We start from the raw sequence: 11,891 nt of genomic DNA on the forward strand, positions 1-11,891 counted from the left end.
GTATGTATTTTATAAATTAATAGGAAATTTCTTTTATTATTATTATTATTATTATTATTATTATTATTATTATATATAGCAATCTTTATGTGCTTATATTTTTTTTAATATAAAAAACAAAAGTATATAATAAGAGTATAGATGCGTAGACATAATTTTGAAATGTTTAACCAATGAATTTTTTTTATTTCACATATACATTGACCATACTTATCATACATTATACCTGAAACAATTTTCTTTCACGGTACTTTTTACACTATATATCTAAATAGGAAATGTATAACATAAACAAAAGTAATTCAAGTTTTCTTATTATTATATCGTTTTGGCTTTTTGACAAAATGTTTTGCTTTTGTAATATATTTTCTATTCTAAATTATTCTTTATCGAAAATGACTCAAATACATCATCCTATGAAATATTTAAACCAATTATCTTCTTAACATTTACCTCCAAAAAAATTAATAGCATCTAAATAAAACCCTATTAGAGGAATTCTCTTGAAACAATATGTATGTAGATCTTGTTGAATAAATTCTAGGCACATATTATAGATGCTAATGATGCATAAAAAAAGAAATTTGTTGAATGTATTAGTATATACCAAGAGAACTTGTTAACAATTACTTTTATGAAAACAAATGTAATTCTTTTGAAAAAATAGTTTTTATTTCAATTAATCTATATATAAAAAAATAAAAGAAGCTAAGTAGTAATTATATGTAGAAGCCTTCTATTGAAAAAATTTGTACATACTTAAATTACTAAAAAAATCATGTACATAAACGGCCTGTTTGTTGATATTCATTTCTATTTTTGGCACTAACGTTCCTCTTTTTATCTATAAAAGTAAAGGTAAAAAAGTCGCTATTTGATAGTGCAGAGCCAGTGCCTATAATTTAGTGAAATTATTCCTGTATATGTTTATCTGTGTAAGATTAAATATTCCATTAATGATAAACAAAAAAGGAAGTTTGAGATATAAAATAATTACAATAGTAGTATTGTGACAAAAGCTACGAGACCGACGGTTTTTGTACATTGAAAAACAAACTGTACATCCGCATAGGTTTAACGTGCCGTAGTTAATCTTAATCTCTTTAGTACAAAATATATACCGCAAATTTGCAAGCAGTCACGTTCGCTTTCCTTCAGCTTCTACGAAATAAAATCAATTTGATTCGCATGCATATTACATGATAATTTTTTAATTCACTATTTACTTTAACGAACGAAGCAACAAATTTATAGAAAAAAAAAAAAAAGAAAAATGATTGAGAATTTGGCAAGAAACTTGAAAAGGAAGAAAGATAAAGATATTGGACGTGGCAGTTCTTGCATTGCAAAAACCAAAATGTAATTTATTGAGGTATTAATAATGAATTGTATGATACACAAAGTTGTGTTGTAGTTAGTTCACGTGATCACATCTTAATATTATGTACCCCGAGCAAAGTGATTAGCGCATGATCCTTGGCTCTCTCACACATGTAACTTATAAATGCAAAAAGTGCTCAGCGATAGAATACACTATGATATACATATATATATATGTATGTATATATATATATGTATGTATGTATGTATGTATATCGTTTATTTTATTCTGATCTATATTTCCAATCCTCGTAAAAAGGTATAAAAAAGAGCAAACGTACGTATGATGTATAAAAGTGCATTTAGATTCATTAATTTCCGTATATACACAATTCGTTGTTATATTTATAACTAATTATTGGATATTAACTTTTTTCTTTTCTTAATTTTCTTACTTTTTACAATAGTATTTGAAGGTTCCAGCATCACTGATGTTTTTGACTCTTCCTATAAATAAATATTAAAAAGTAAAATGTGTAAAGATTTTCAGAAACATTTGTAACACTTCAGAAACAAATATTAAACATATATATATTAATAGAAAATTACGTACAGGATGATCGATCAAAGAAGCACTTTTAGTACATTTCTTTCTTTTATAGCACAAATTTGTTTTTTTATATTCCGACGTAATGACTTCCATTTTATCAAATAGTGTTTCATATTCTGCATCTTTATCCTCTAATTTATTCTCTATATACATAATTTCATTGTCGTTATTATTAATACTATAGTTATCTAGAACTTTTTCAGAATTATCAATCTGTGTTTCTGTAGAAAATGTTGATCTCAATATTAAACATGTTAATTTCGAAGTCAGATAAACCTATATAAACGTAAAAAAAGAACAAAATAATATTTTATATACAATAATATATGTCTCCATAATATCTTTATATTTATTTATATTTATGAGATTACCTTTTTGATCATTTCTCTTGTATCAATATGATGTACTCTTAAATATCTGTCTAAAGAAGTGCTAACTACATATGGTCCCACTTCACTAGAAGCTAATCCAGTTATGCTACCGATCAGACCCTTATACGTATGTAATATCTTTCCAGGTTTTCGTAAATCAATCAGTTTCATCATACCTTTACCTGAGCCTATCATGACTTGCCTATGGTAACATTTATATTATGTTATTATAATTTATGTTATTATTATATTATCTTTATAGTATGTATGTATGATAAAAATTCTTACATTTCCTTACAAGGTACAGTCACAGCAGTCAGGGGTTCATCTTTTATTTCAATATTAATGATTGGTCTTCTTTGTGCATTAGAATCATACAAGCGTACCTAAAATAATTTAAAAAGTTACTTAAATATTTAACTTGGAATGAGAAATACTCTTAGAAAATAAAGATCATACATGACCGAATTTGCTAACAGTGACTACTTTGTGTGAGCCTCGAAGAAAAGCAATATCTGAAAGCCAAATTGGTACTCTCAAATTTAAAAAATCATGTGGCACGTTCTTTTCACTAAAAATTTGTTTTTGTTTCTCTAAATCAAACAATTTTAATCCATTTTCTCTGCCACCAGTAGCTATTACATTTTTGTTTATATTAGAATGACGCATTCTATGTAAATTATCACCAGCATTTAATATAACTTGGTCTTGATCATTAAATTTCCATAATTTTATCTCACCAGAATGAATTGCAGTCAGAATTGCCCTAATGGGTGTTTAATATACATTCAATAATTAAAAGTTTATATTTATAAAAAATAGTAGTACAATGTTTACTACAATAATCATAATGACTTACCCACCATAACGTGATATGCCATTTATACTTCCTTGGCCAACATCGCAAGTAAATGTGCTTGTAAATGACATATCTTCAGTATCATAAATACTGACACTGTAAAATGTTAAATTTATTTAGTATCAGTTATAAAAGAAATAATCTTTAATTACAATTATATAATATGTATAAAACCTTCTCGTTTCCTTTGTACCATAAGCTATGAGTATTTCTCGTTCTTCGTCATCACCCCAGCTTGCTGTGGTAATCTCATTATTATACCCAATCGATACAAAACTCCTTAAATTTTTTTGTACACATTCTTTTTGTCCAATCTTGATTCCTATAATTAATTTATTTTTATACTTAAAAATCATTTACTTGAAAAAAAGAAATGGTATTTTATTTGATTACGAGGCATTGCATGTGTGTCAACCTTTAAAAAATCCTGATTTACCACCCACAAAAACATCAAAGTCATTTTTAAAATTCATTGTTAAATATTAATCACTATACGATATTATAAAGTATTTCAAAGAAATTCTGAATTATGGGAGAACAACCACGTGAAAAATCACACATGGCGTGTACTGACATACAAGGTGGCCAAACTTTTAAATTAATATATACGAAATTATAAGGAATTTTTAGCTTTTTTATATTGTTAGCATTGCATAATCTTTTTGTCGTTTTCAATTCAGGCGCCAATACTTTAAGAATTCTGATTGGTTAAAAGGAAACGCTCCACGCCTTAACCAATCAGCTTTTAGTAACGATACGAGATCAATAAATTCGAGAGTTGTGATTGGTCAGAAAGGAAGTGCTTTTCTTCCAGCCAATCAAATTTATTAATTGAAGACGCCATTAAATAGAAAAAATATTAGACGCAATATGTGTACTATCTAAACTAAAAGTTCAGCGAGGTTCTTTCTTCTCCGAGGAGCTACGCCGTCACTTTCGTCCGTAGAGGTTAGTATTAGGAAATAATCATTTAATATCTTAGCTATATTAACGTACTGGTAGAATTTATACGAAATGTAAAATATCTTTCTCTTTGCGTATTGTATCGTATGTATTTTTATTAGAAATCTCGAAATTCAGATAACATCGAAAGTGACCACGTGTGTTTTGACGAAACTTGATGTGACTACAGCGAAAATTCTCGAAGAACTTCTGATTTAATAATTTTACCGTTTCGTTTCTTACATATTAATCAATTCTTTTAATTTTTTGCCGCATTTTGTACGAAAGAAGGATTTGGTCATATGAAAAATACTATGTTGAATGTGAGACAGCTGTTTTCTTGTACTTCTCAACAAAATATTTTCTCGTTCAATTGAATTTATTTGTATGATATATAATAAATCTATGAAAGGATTATTAAATCTGTTTTCAGTCTTAAAATATGACCAACTCCAAAGGTTATCGGCGTGGTACAAGGGATTTGTTTTCTCGCAAATTCCGCAAACATGGAACTATTCCTTTGTCCACGTACATGAAAGTGTACAAAGTTGGTGACATAGTTGACATTAAGGGCAATGGAGCTGTTCAAAAAGGAATGCCATATAAGGTTTATCATGGAAAGACTGGACGTGTATTTAATGTCACACCTCATGCTCTTGGAGTTATTGTTAACAAAAGAGTGCGTGGACGTATCATTGCAAAGCGCATTAATGTACGCATTGAACATCTTACCCACTCAAAGTGCAGAGAAGATTTCTTAAAACGTGTGAAAGAAAATGAAAGGCTTAGGAAAGAAGCAAAAGAAAATAAAGTTCAGGTTCAACTTAAAAGACAGCCTGCTGAACCATCTAAAGCTCATATTGTATCAGGACGTGAGGCACCTATATTACTTGCACCTATTCCTTACGAGTTTATTGCTTAAAGCTGCAATAAACATGTTTTAAAATATAAGTCATCTTTATTGCTTAATGCCCCTAGATATATAAATCAGGAATTTAATTAATAAGAATTAATAAAAAACTGATGGTCATAAAGTTCTTTAATTCTCACTTATATCTTATATAGGATTAGATAATACTTCTTTTCAGATTGATAACATAGTATAATAACATTCATATAACAAATAATAAACAATTATTTTTTTTACATAGGAAACCAATTCCAAGATCAATAGTTCAGCATTGACATCTTTTTAATAAAAAAGGAAAAAGATTCATATACATATTAATTTTTAGAAATAAAATCGGTCAACTGTACAGTAAAAATATGTAGATATTAATTTAGAGAATTACATTAATTTGAAATGATAATGACTATCCTTAACATAACTTAAATTCTTTTGTTATGTTGAGTGATTTTTAACTACAATCTCTTGATTGATAAAACAAAATATATCCAGTTTCTGAACTCTTCTGTATATCTGAAGTGAGCCCATAGAAATCCTCTATTGTTGATGCATCAATTTTCTGAAAAATATGATTAAATCAACTTAAATATATTTATAGTTAAAGTAGTAAATGGATATATTTTATTTTTTACGAGGGTATATTTTCTAAGGTATTTAAAAAATATATATATAATTTTTTTTATAAATATGTATCTTACATCAACCATGTCATCGTCAAAAAGCAACCAAAATCCATGACTCTTTACTATAGAAATATAGTGACCTCTGTTAGGACCACTTCCGCAATGTATCACAACTGCAACTAAATCATACAAGCGATCAGGGTTGACAGCATCATCGCTCTGCAAATAAAAATTTTGTTTTCATAAATGTTTATAAAAAAAAAAAAAAAAAAAAATCAAGTAATATGCGCAACATAAATTTTTTACGATATTTACAGTATTAAAAAGCCGCAATTCCAATGGAAAAACTACCCTGTGAGATACTTTGATGTGTCGATTATATTGTTCCACGTATTTAAATCTTTTCAAATGTAATGCTAAGATCATTGGAAGTTTCTTAACTCTCATTCGTTTCTAAAATACAATGTAACAGATGATATATTAATTTCGTTTGTTAATTTTAATTAATATTATTCAATTTTTTTTGATATAAAACTTGAATGAAAAACAAGATAAAAGTATACCTGAGCTTCCTGATAGCTACTACAATGATCACATTTAAATTTATTATCGCTACAAAGAGTTTCAGTATTAGAGAAGCAACGCAGGCAGTATGTTATCGAGGTGTTTTGGTCTACGTCAACTTGCAGATCAAAAAAATCCTCATCTTTGCTAGAAACAGTCTCACAATTAAGGCAGCGCGTTTCCGAAGTCAATATTCCTTGAAATATTTCATGGACCCATGTTGGTTCTGGTGGAGACCCAGCATCACCTGCACCTTTCCCACCTGTTTGCTTGGTTTGACTTCTTTCTGCTAAAATAACAAATAACAAATATTATTTAAACATAAACGAAAACAAGAAACTTACAATTAAAATACTTACCCAGAATAATTTCATTTATATGATTAATAAGAAAATTTAAAAATTCGTGTGCATCTTGTTGCATATAATTATCAAACTCCTCTGAAAAGGTAATATAAGTAATATATAAGAAAAAGTAATAAAAAAATTAAAGTAATCAAAAATATTAAAATAATTAAAAGATAAAATAACAAACCTTTTTCTTTTCTTAACCTAGCAATGAATTTTTTAGGGGCAATGGAACCAACTTTTTTCTTTTGTGTAGCAATATTATGAAATAGATCAGCTAAACATGTCAATAAAGTTTCCTTAGTTCTCTTGTTTCTAGCTTTGTATTCTAATACTTTTTCTCTAAATGGCCTGCAGAAATATAGAGCTTGCAATACTGAATTACTGTAACAAGTATTACCAAACTAGAAAGAAGGAAAGAAATAATTTGTAATTAATTGATAATAACAAATATATTGGGAATAATGTTTGATCATTATATTTATTTCTACTTACATTGACTAAACCAAAATAATGTTCGTTTGGTGGAAATTGATCAGAGCCGATATCTCTTTCTAATTGTGATATGTTTGCACCCTGTAACAAGAGCATTTTAGATAAATATCAAATAAATAATACAAACATAGAAATAACAAGAATATAACAGATAATGTATTAAGAAATAGATGAACAACCAATATGAAAAATAAGTTCATCTATCACCGACTTTTAAAATATTTATATCAAAATTCGTGATAAGAAAATTTATATGATATAATACATAAATAAAATTAAAGAACATGAACAGAATGTAGTAATTAGATCACAAATGTAAATAAGGGAGTAAAGATTGAGAAAAAATGTTACTATCAGTTAGAAATGCACATAGCTCTGCATTGATATTAAATTGACACTTACCATTTTATGATTTTATAGCCCCAACTGTATATCGAATGTTTAACATAAAATTCATCAACGATATAAACTCCATCTTAATGTGACCTAATGATTCATTACCTAAAATCCTCGACTAAAGTAAGTCAATAAAGTTATCACAATCGTATACTCAAACGTTTCTTCTAAGAAAAGGCTACGTTGCGCATATACTTCAGCATATACATCTACATGCGCAAGAGAAGATCTCTTCGAAGAAAAACAAGTAAATACGTGATGGGCATCTTAAATTTCCTGTTGGAGAAAAGAAATTTAAAATAAAATAACTTTATTATGTTAGACCGTTCGACATATGCAAATAACTCGAACTACATATTTACACGTAAGTTATTAATTCGCTTGACTCTAATTTATAATCGTTAATATAATTGAAATCTCAACACACAAACCTTTGATTTAGAAAATTTCATTGTTATTTACTATATAATAAATTGATTTTGTTAAATTTATACTTCAATGTAACGGTACTCATCCAAATATCAGTTTAATGATCGGATATTTTTTGCTCAGATAACATAGTAAATATGGCGGCTAGTAAGTTTACATCTCGCTAAATTCCAAACTAGGTATTTCCCTAGCATAATAATGAAGTAATATAATTTGTACGATAATGTAAACATGGTGAATGTCCTAAATGACTCTGATAGCGAGGATGAATTACCTCCTGGATGGGAAGAAAGGGCTACTGTAGATGGAAATGTTTATTACGTAAAGTAAATATTTATTTGACAAATAATAATTAAGTTAATTTCTATATTAATTATAATAGTTGATCTTTTAATCTCATATATTTAATTATACTAAATTTCTATACTTTTTATTTATTGTCATTTGAAATATTTGATCTTTATTTTGTAGTCATTATACGAAAGGTACACAGTGGACACATCCTAGAACTGGACGTAAGAAAATTGTTGAAGGAGGTATTGTTATAGAAAAAAGTATATATACTTAAATTTATTTGTTCTAATTAATAATAAAGTAAAGTATTATAATTTTTTTTCATAGAATTACCATCTGGATGGGAAAGATGTATATCTGATGATGGTAAAGTTCTTTTCGTCGATCACATGAATCGTACTACTACTTATACTGATCCTAGACTAGCTTTTGCCACAGAATATAGAGAAATTTCACAACCAGTAAGGCAAAGGTTTGATGGAAGTAGTACAGCCCTTTCAGTTTTACATGGTCGAGATTTACGTGGTAAATTAGCACTTGTCACTGGTGCTAATACTGGAATAGGTATTTGATATATATATTTTTTATTATTTTAATTTTGTTTACATGTAAAACAAAACATTAATTGATTTTAGGTTTTGAAACAGCTAGGTCATTAGCTTTACATGGTTGTCATGTTATACTTGCTTGTAGAAATTTCAAAACAGGTGAAGAGGCAGTGAAAAAAATAAGACAAGAAAAAGAAAATGTAAATTGTGAAGTTTTAGAATTAGATTTAACATTGTTACAAAGTGTACGTAATGCTGCAGAAAAGTTTAAACAAAAATATAGGTAATTATATAAAAAATGTTCATATATAGATGTCTTCATATCATTTTAACAAGTATAACATTTTTTAGGACTCTCCATATTTTAATATTGAATGCTGGTGTTTTTGCGATTCCATATGAACTTACAAAAGATGGTTATGAAACAACATTCCAAGTAAATCATCTTTCACATTTTTATTTTACACTTTTATTGGAGCATCCAATACGCAGTTGTCATAATGCAAGAATAGTATTTGTCTCTAGTGAATCGCATAGGTAATTTTAATGTATTATAATCTTTTTATAAAAATGTAATGTATAATTTAAAAAATTGTTATTACTCCACAGATTTTCTTCAATACAACATGTAGAAGATATACATCCTTTAACTTTATCACCACCTAGATATTATTATTGGCCAATGGGTGCATACAATGATTCAAAACTTTGTAATATATTATTTGCACAAGAATTATCTAAACGATGGCCTGCAGTAAGTGTATTTAGCTGTCATCCTGGTAATATGGTTTCTTCATCTTTACCTCGTTATTCGTGGGTTTTTCGAATATTGTATGCCATAGTGAGACCTTTCACCAAATCATTGGTACATTTAAAATTTTTTATTAACTTAAAAATTTTTAATAAAAAATATTAATTTCATTATTTTTCTCTTTTATTTTAGCAACAAGCAGCAAGCACAACAATTTTTTGTGCAACTGCACCAGAATTAGAAGGAGCAACAGGACTTTATTTTAATAATTGTTACCGTTGTGATCCCTCCAATTTTGCACTAGATTCTGCATTAGCAAGTAGGCTATGGTCTGTTTCTCAAGATTTGATCATAAATGTTATGAAAAAAGATAAACTTTGGCAAGAATTAGCTTTAAAATAATTTGATAAGGTATTCCATGAATATATATTCTAATTTCTTTTATTGATATCATATATTTTAAATGATTTAATATAAGACTAAACATGTTTTTATATTCATTAAATATACAATATTTTAACTAGCATAAAATTCTTTCAAATATTCTGCCTTTGGTTTGAGAATTGCTTTATCTACAGTACTTATAACCCAACCTGGTTCAAGACCATAAAATAATTGTCGTGGGTCTTTACGTTCTGTTAGCATTTCATAATCTGGATCATCTTCAATTTTTGGAAGTACATAACCATATTTTTGAGATAATATTAATCGTTCTTGAGAAATTTTTTCAGGGTCTGCTAAATATCCTCTTGATGCTGCATTTGAATAATATTCTAAACAATCCGCAGGTGGTAATAATCTACGGGGTATTGGATCACCTAGATCACACAAATATTTTGTTATTAAATATATTATTAAAATAATATAAGTACAAAACATAATTAAATAATCAAGAATAACTATACCTCTGGAAAGAAATTGTTCAGTATCATTTAAAGCAAATAAGCAATTTGTATCATAATAGGCTGTAGTAATAACACCACCATTTCTTTCAATTGCAGCAATCACAGGTTCACTTGCCCACTGTACTTCTATATTGACCTTTGCTTTGAATAAATCTGCACCCTTAAAAGATGCTTTTTAATATCAAATGATAATAATTCTTCCTTAAATTAAAAAAAAAAAATTAATTACCTCGTCTGTTAAATGGACTCCAGCATGTTTCCAATTAATTTGAAAGTTATATAATCCTGTATTTATTATAGTTGCAAGATCAATTGGTTTACTTATATCTATTCTATTTGTATCTATGAACATTTGTAGCTGGTGTAAAGAAAGTGGTGGATACTGTCTTCTTAAACTGTAATAAAAAAATGCATGATACTAGTTGCTTTAAATATATAATCAGAGTAAAAATAATATAAAACATTCCCATAATAAGAAATGTTCTACTTACTGATGTCCTTTATAATACGGTTCATATTGAAATCTAAGATAAAATGGGTGGTTTCCAGTTTCGTATCCAGGTCTCAGAAAATTTTGTCTTTGACCAGAACCTTTATTTCCTGCACCGTGTTTATCTCCTCCATGTTGACCTCTACCTCTTCTTGACTAATTATAACATAAAAATAAATTTCAATTCTATTAATTATATATAAAATTGCATTTTCAATGAATGTTTTTCAAAATTAACAAGATATAATAATTAGAGGTTATATTTGCTTCTAATTTTTTTCAACATATATTTAATTTTAATAATAACAACAATATCCAGAATCGTAAAGATCTTAATCTCATTTAATTATATATTTAATGAATCTAATACATGCATAAGTACTAAATAAAAAAAAATTTCTTACAGCCTTTTTTGCACCAGGGTTAGGTCGAAGATTTGACAATACTACTCGAGGTAAATTTCTTAACATGGATAATGCTAAATCTCTACCATTTTTTGCCATTTTCTATTTAACAAATTGTTTTCTTCGTAATTATTATTATCTAGAGAATTATTCACTCCAAAATATATACTATCGAAACTAGGTTTTACACGGCTAGATATATGTTTGTATATTCCTTATGGTGGGGACACTCTCTCTATTTTGTACTGATTAACATATTTATTATATTACCATATTTATTATAAAGATATATATATATATATATATATATATATATATGTATGCACATATTACAGGATTTGTATATTTAATTTGGAAAGAATAATTAATAAGTACAGTATATAAGTGCATAGTTTAAACAACAATATTAGAAAAAATAAAATAAAATGTAATGTTTAAAAATTATTTAACAAGATCCAATATTGATTTCGTTGCAACAAATGATTTTTTTAATTTTTACAATTAATTTAGAATTTTTTAATGTAAAAAAAAAAAATGTTTTCCCCCTAGTGGATTCGATCCACTGTTATTCGAGTAGTCTCAAATTTTTGAATGAAGCCATCCAAACGACGCAGGATCAAATCCCTCTCGGATTTT

The 11,891-nt window shown here is 27.4% G+C and overlaps 5 protein-coding genes across 6 annotated transcripts; 2 read left to right on the plus strand and 3 right to left on the minus strand.

The window, feature by feature from the left end:
- Positions 1–26: 26 nt before the first annotated feature.
- On the minus strand, positions 27–3,743 carry LOC127070861 (WD repeat-containing protein 74). Its single transcript, XM_051009403.1, has 8 exons — positions 3,576–3,743; positions 3,335–3,482; positions 3,161–3,256; positions 2,761–3,067; positions 2,590–2,687; positions 2,302–2,503; positions 1,934–2,206; positions 27–1,827 (listed from the first exon to the last, which is right to left on the minus strand). Exons 1-8 carry the CDS (start codon positions 3,631–3,633, stop codon positions 1,732–1,734), a joined length of 1,278 nt encoding a protein of 425 aa, XP_050865360.1. The 5' UTR covers positions 3,634–3,743; the 3' UTR covers positions 27–1,731.
- A 260-nt stretch (positions 3,744–4,003) lies between these two features.
- On the plus strand, positions 4,004–5,053 carry LOC127070865 (60S ribosomal protein L21). The gene is made up of 2 exons (XM_051009409.1): positions 4,004–4,108; positions 4,536–5,053. The coding sequence occupies exon 2, from the start codon at positions 4,545–4,547 to the stop codon at positions 5,022–5,024; it is 480 nt and encodes a 159-aa protein (XP_050865366.1). The 5' UTR covers positions 4,004–4,108; positions 4,536–4,544; the 3' UTR covers positions 5,025–5,053.
- Positions 5,054–5,276: 223 nt separating this feature from the next.
- LOC127070863 (ubiquitin carboxyl-terminal hydrolase 46) lies at positions 5,277–7,590 on the minus strand. 2 transcript variants are annotated; one of them, XM_051009407.1, is made up of 8 exons: positions 7,441–7,590; positions 7,039–7,119; positions 6,731–6,947; positions 6,556–6,636; positions 6,196–6,485; positions 5,948–6,085; positions 5,708–5,851; positions 5,277–5,568 (listed from the first exon to the last, which is right to left on the minus strand). In XM_051009407.1, exons 1-8 carry the CDS (start codon positions 7,441–7,443, stop codon positions 5,461–5,463), a joined length of 1,062 nt encoding a protein of 353 aa, XP_050865364.1. In that variant the 5' UTR covers positions 7,444–7,590; the 3' UTR covers positions 5,277–5,460. The 2 variants fall into 2 exon arrangements, with proteins under 2 accessions (XP_050865364.1, XP_050865363.1); XM_051009406.1 differs by having other exon boundaries at positions 5,277–5,851.
- Positions 7,591–7,655: 65 nt separating this feature from the next.
- On the plus strand, positions 7,656–9,987 carry LOC127070862 (WW domain-containing oxidoreductase-like). The gene is made up of 8 exons (XM_051009404.1): positions 7,656–7,798; positions 7,987–8,189; positions 8,335–8,399; positions 8,485–8,721; positions 8,793–8,988; positions 9,057–9,242; positions 9,315–9,570; positions 9,649–9,987. Exons 2-8 carry the CDS (start codon positions 8,095–8,097, stop codon positions 9,856–9,858), a joined length of 1,245 nt encoding a protein of 414 aa, XP_050865361.1. The 5' UTR covers positions 7,656–7,798; positions 7,987–8,094; the 3' UTR covers positions 9,859–9,987.
- Positions 9,882–11,495, minus strand: LOC127070864 (39S ribosomal protein L15, mitochondrial). Its single transcript, XM_051009408.1, has 5 exons — positions 11,256–11,495; positions 10,853–11,007; positions 10,591–10,756; positions 10,362–10,521; positions 9,882–10,274 (listed from the first exon to the last, which is right to left on the minus strand). Exons 1-5 carry the CDS (start codon positions 11,352–11,354, stop codon positions 9,973–9,975), a joined length of 882 nt encoding a protein of 293 aa, XP_050865365.1. The 5' UTR covers positions 11,355–11,495; the 3' UTR covers positions 9,882–9,972.
- Between the last annotated feature and the right edge of the window lie 396 nt (positions 11,496–11,891).

The sequence above is a fragment of the Vespula vulgaris genome, chromosome 19 (genome assembly GCF_905475345.1).
Source record: "Vespula vulgaris chromosome 19, iyVesVulg1.1, whole genome shotgun sequence".
In the NCBI taxonomy this organism is placed as follows: Eukaryota; Metazoa; Arthropoda; class Insecta; order Hymenoptera; family Vespidae; genus Vespula; species Vespula vulgaris.

Coding starts and splice junctions, on each gene's coding strand:
- LOC127070861 (XM_051009403.1), bottom strand. CDS start 3,633: ATGAATTTTAAAAATGACTTTGATGTTTTTGTGGGTGGTAAATCAGGA. Junction 3,257..3,334: donor GGTACAAAGGAAACGAGAAG/GTTTTATACATA, acceptor AACATTTTACAG/TGTCAGTATTTATGATACTG. Junction 2,688..2,760: donor CTGTTAGCAAATTCGGTCAT/GTATGATCTTTA, acceptor AAATTATTTTAG/GTACGCTTGTATGATTCTAA.
- LOC127070865 (XM_051009409.1), top strand. CDS start 4,545: ATGACCAACTCCAAAGGTTATCGGCGTGGTACAAGGGATTTGTTTTCT.
- LOC127070863 (XM_051009406.1), bottom strand. Junction 6,637..6,730: donor TAGGTTAAGAAAAGAAAAAG/GTTTGTTATTTT, acceptor TTACCTTTTCAG/AGGAGTTTGATAATTATATG. Junction 6,486..6,555: donor TATAAATGAAATTATTCTGG/GTAAGTATTTTA, acceptor TTGTTATTTTAG/CAGAAAGAAGTCAAACCAAG.
- LOC127070862 (XM_051009404.1), top strand. CDS start 8,095: ATGGTGAATGTCCTAAATGACTCTGATAGCGAGGATGAATTACCTCCT. Junction 8,722..8,792: donor TGGTGCTAATACTGGAATAG/GTATTTGATATA, acceptor AATTGATTTTAG/GTTTTGAAACAGCTAGGTCA. Junction 9,243..9,314: donor GTCTCTAGTGAATCGCATAG/GTAATTTTAATG, acceptor ATTACTCCACAG/ATTTTCTTCAATACAACATG.
- LOC127070864 (XM_051009408.1), bottom strand. CDS start 11,354: ATGGCAAAAAATGGTAGAGATTTAGCATTATCCATGTTAAGAAATTTA. Junction 11,008..11,255: donor ACCCTGGTGCAAAAAAGGCT/GTAAGAAATTTT, acceptor TGTTATAATTAG/TCAAGAAGAGGTAGAGGTCA. Junction 10,757..10,852: donor CCGTATTATAAAGGACATCA/GTAAGTAGAACA, acceptor TTTTTATTACAG/TTTAAGAAGACAGTATCCAC.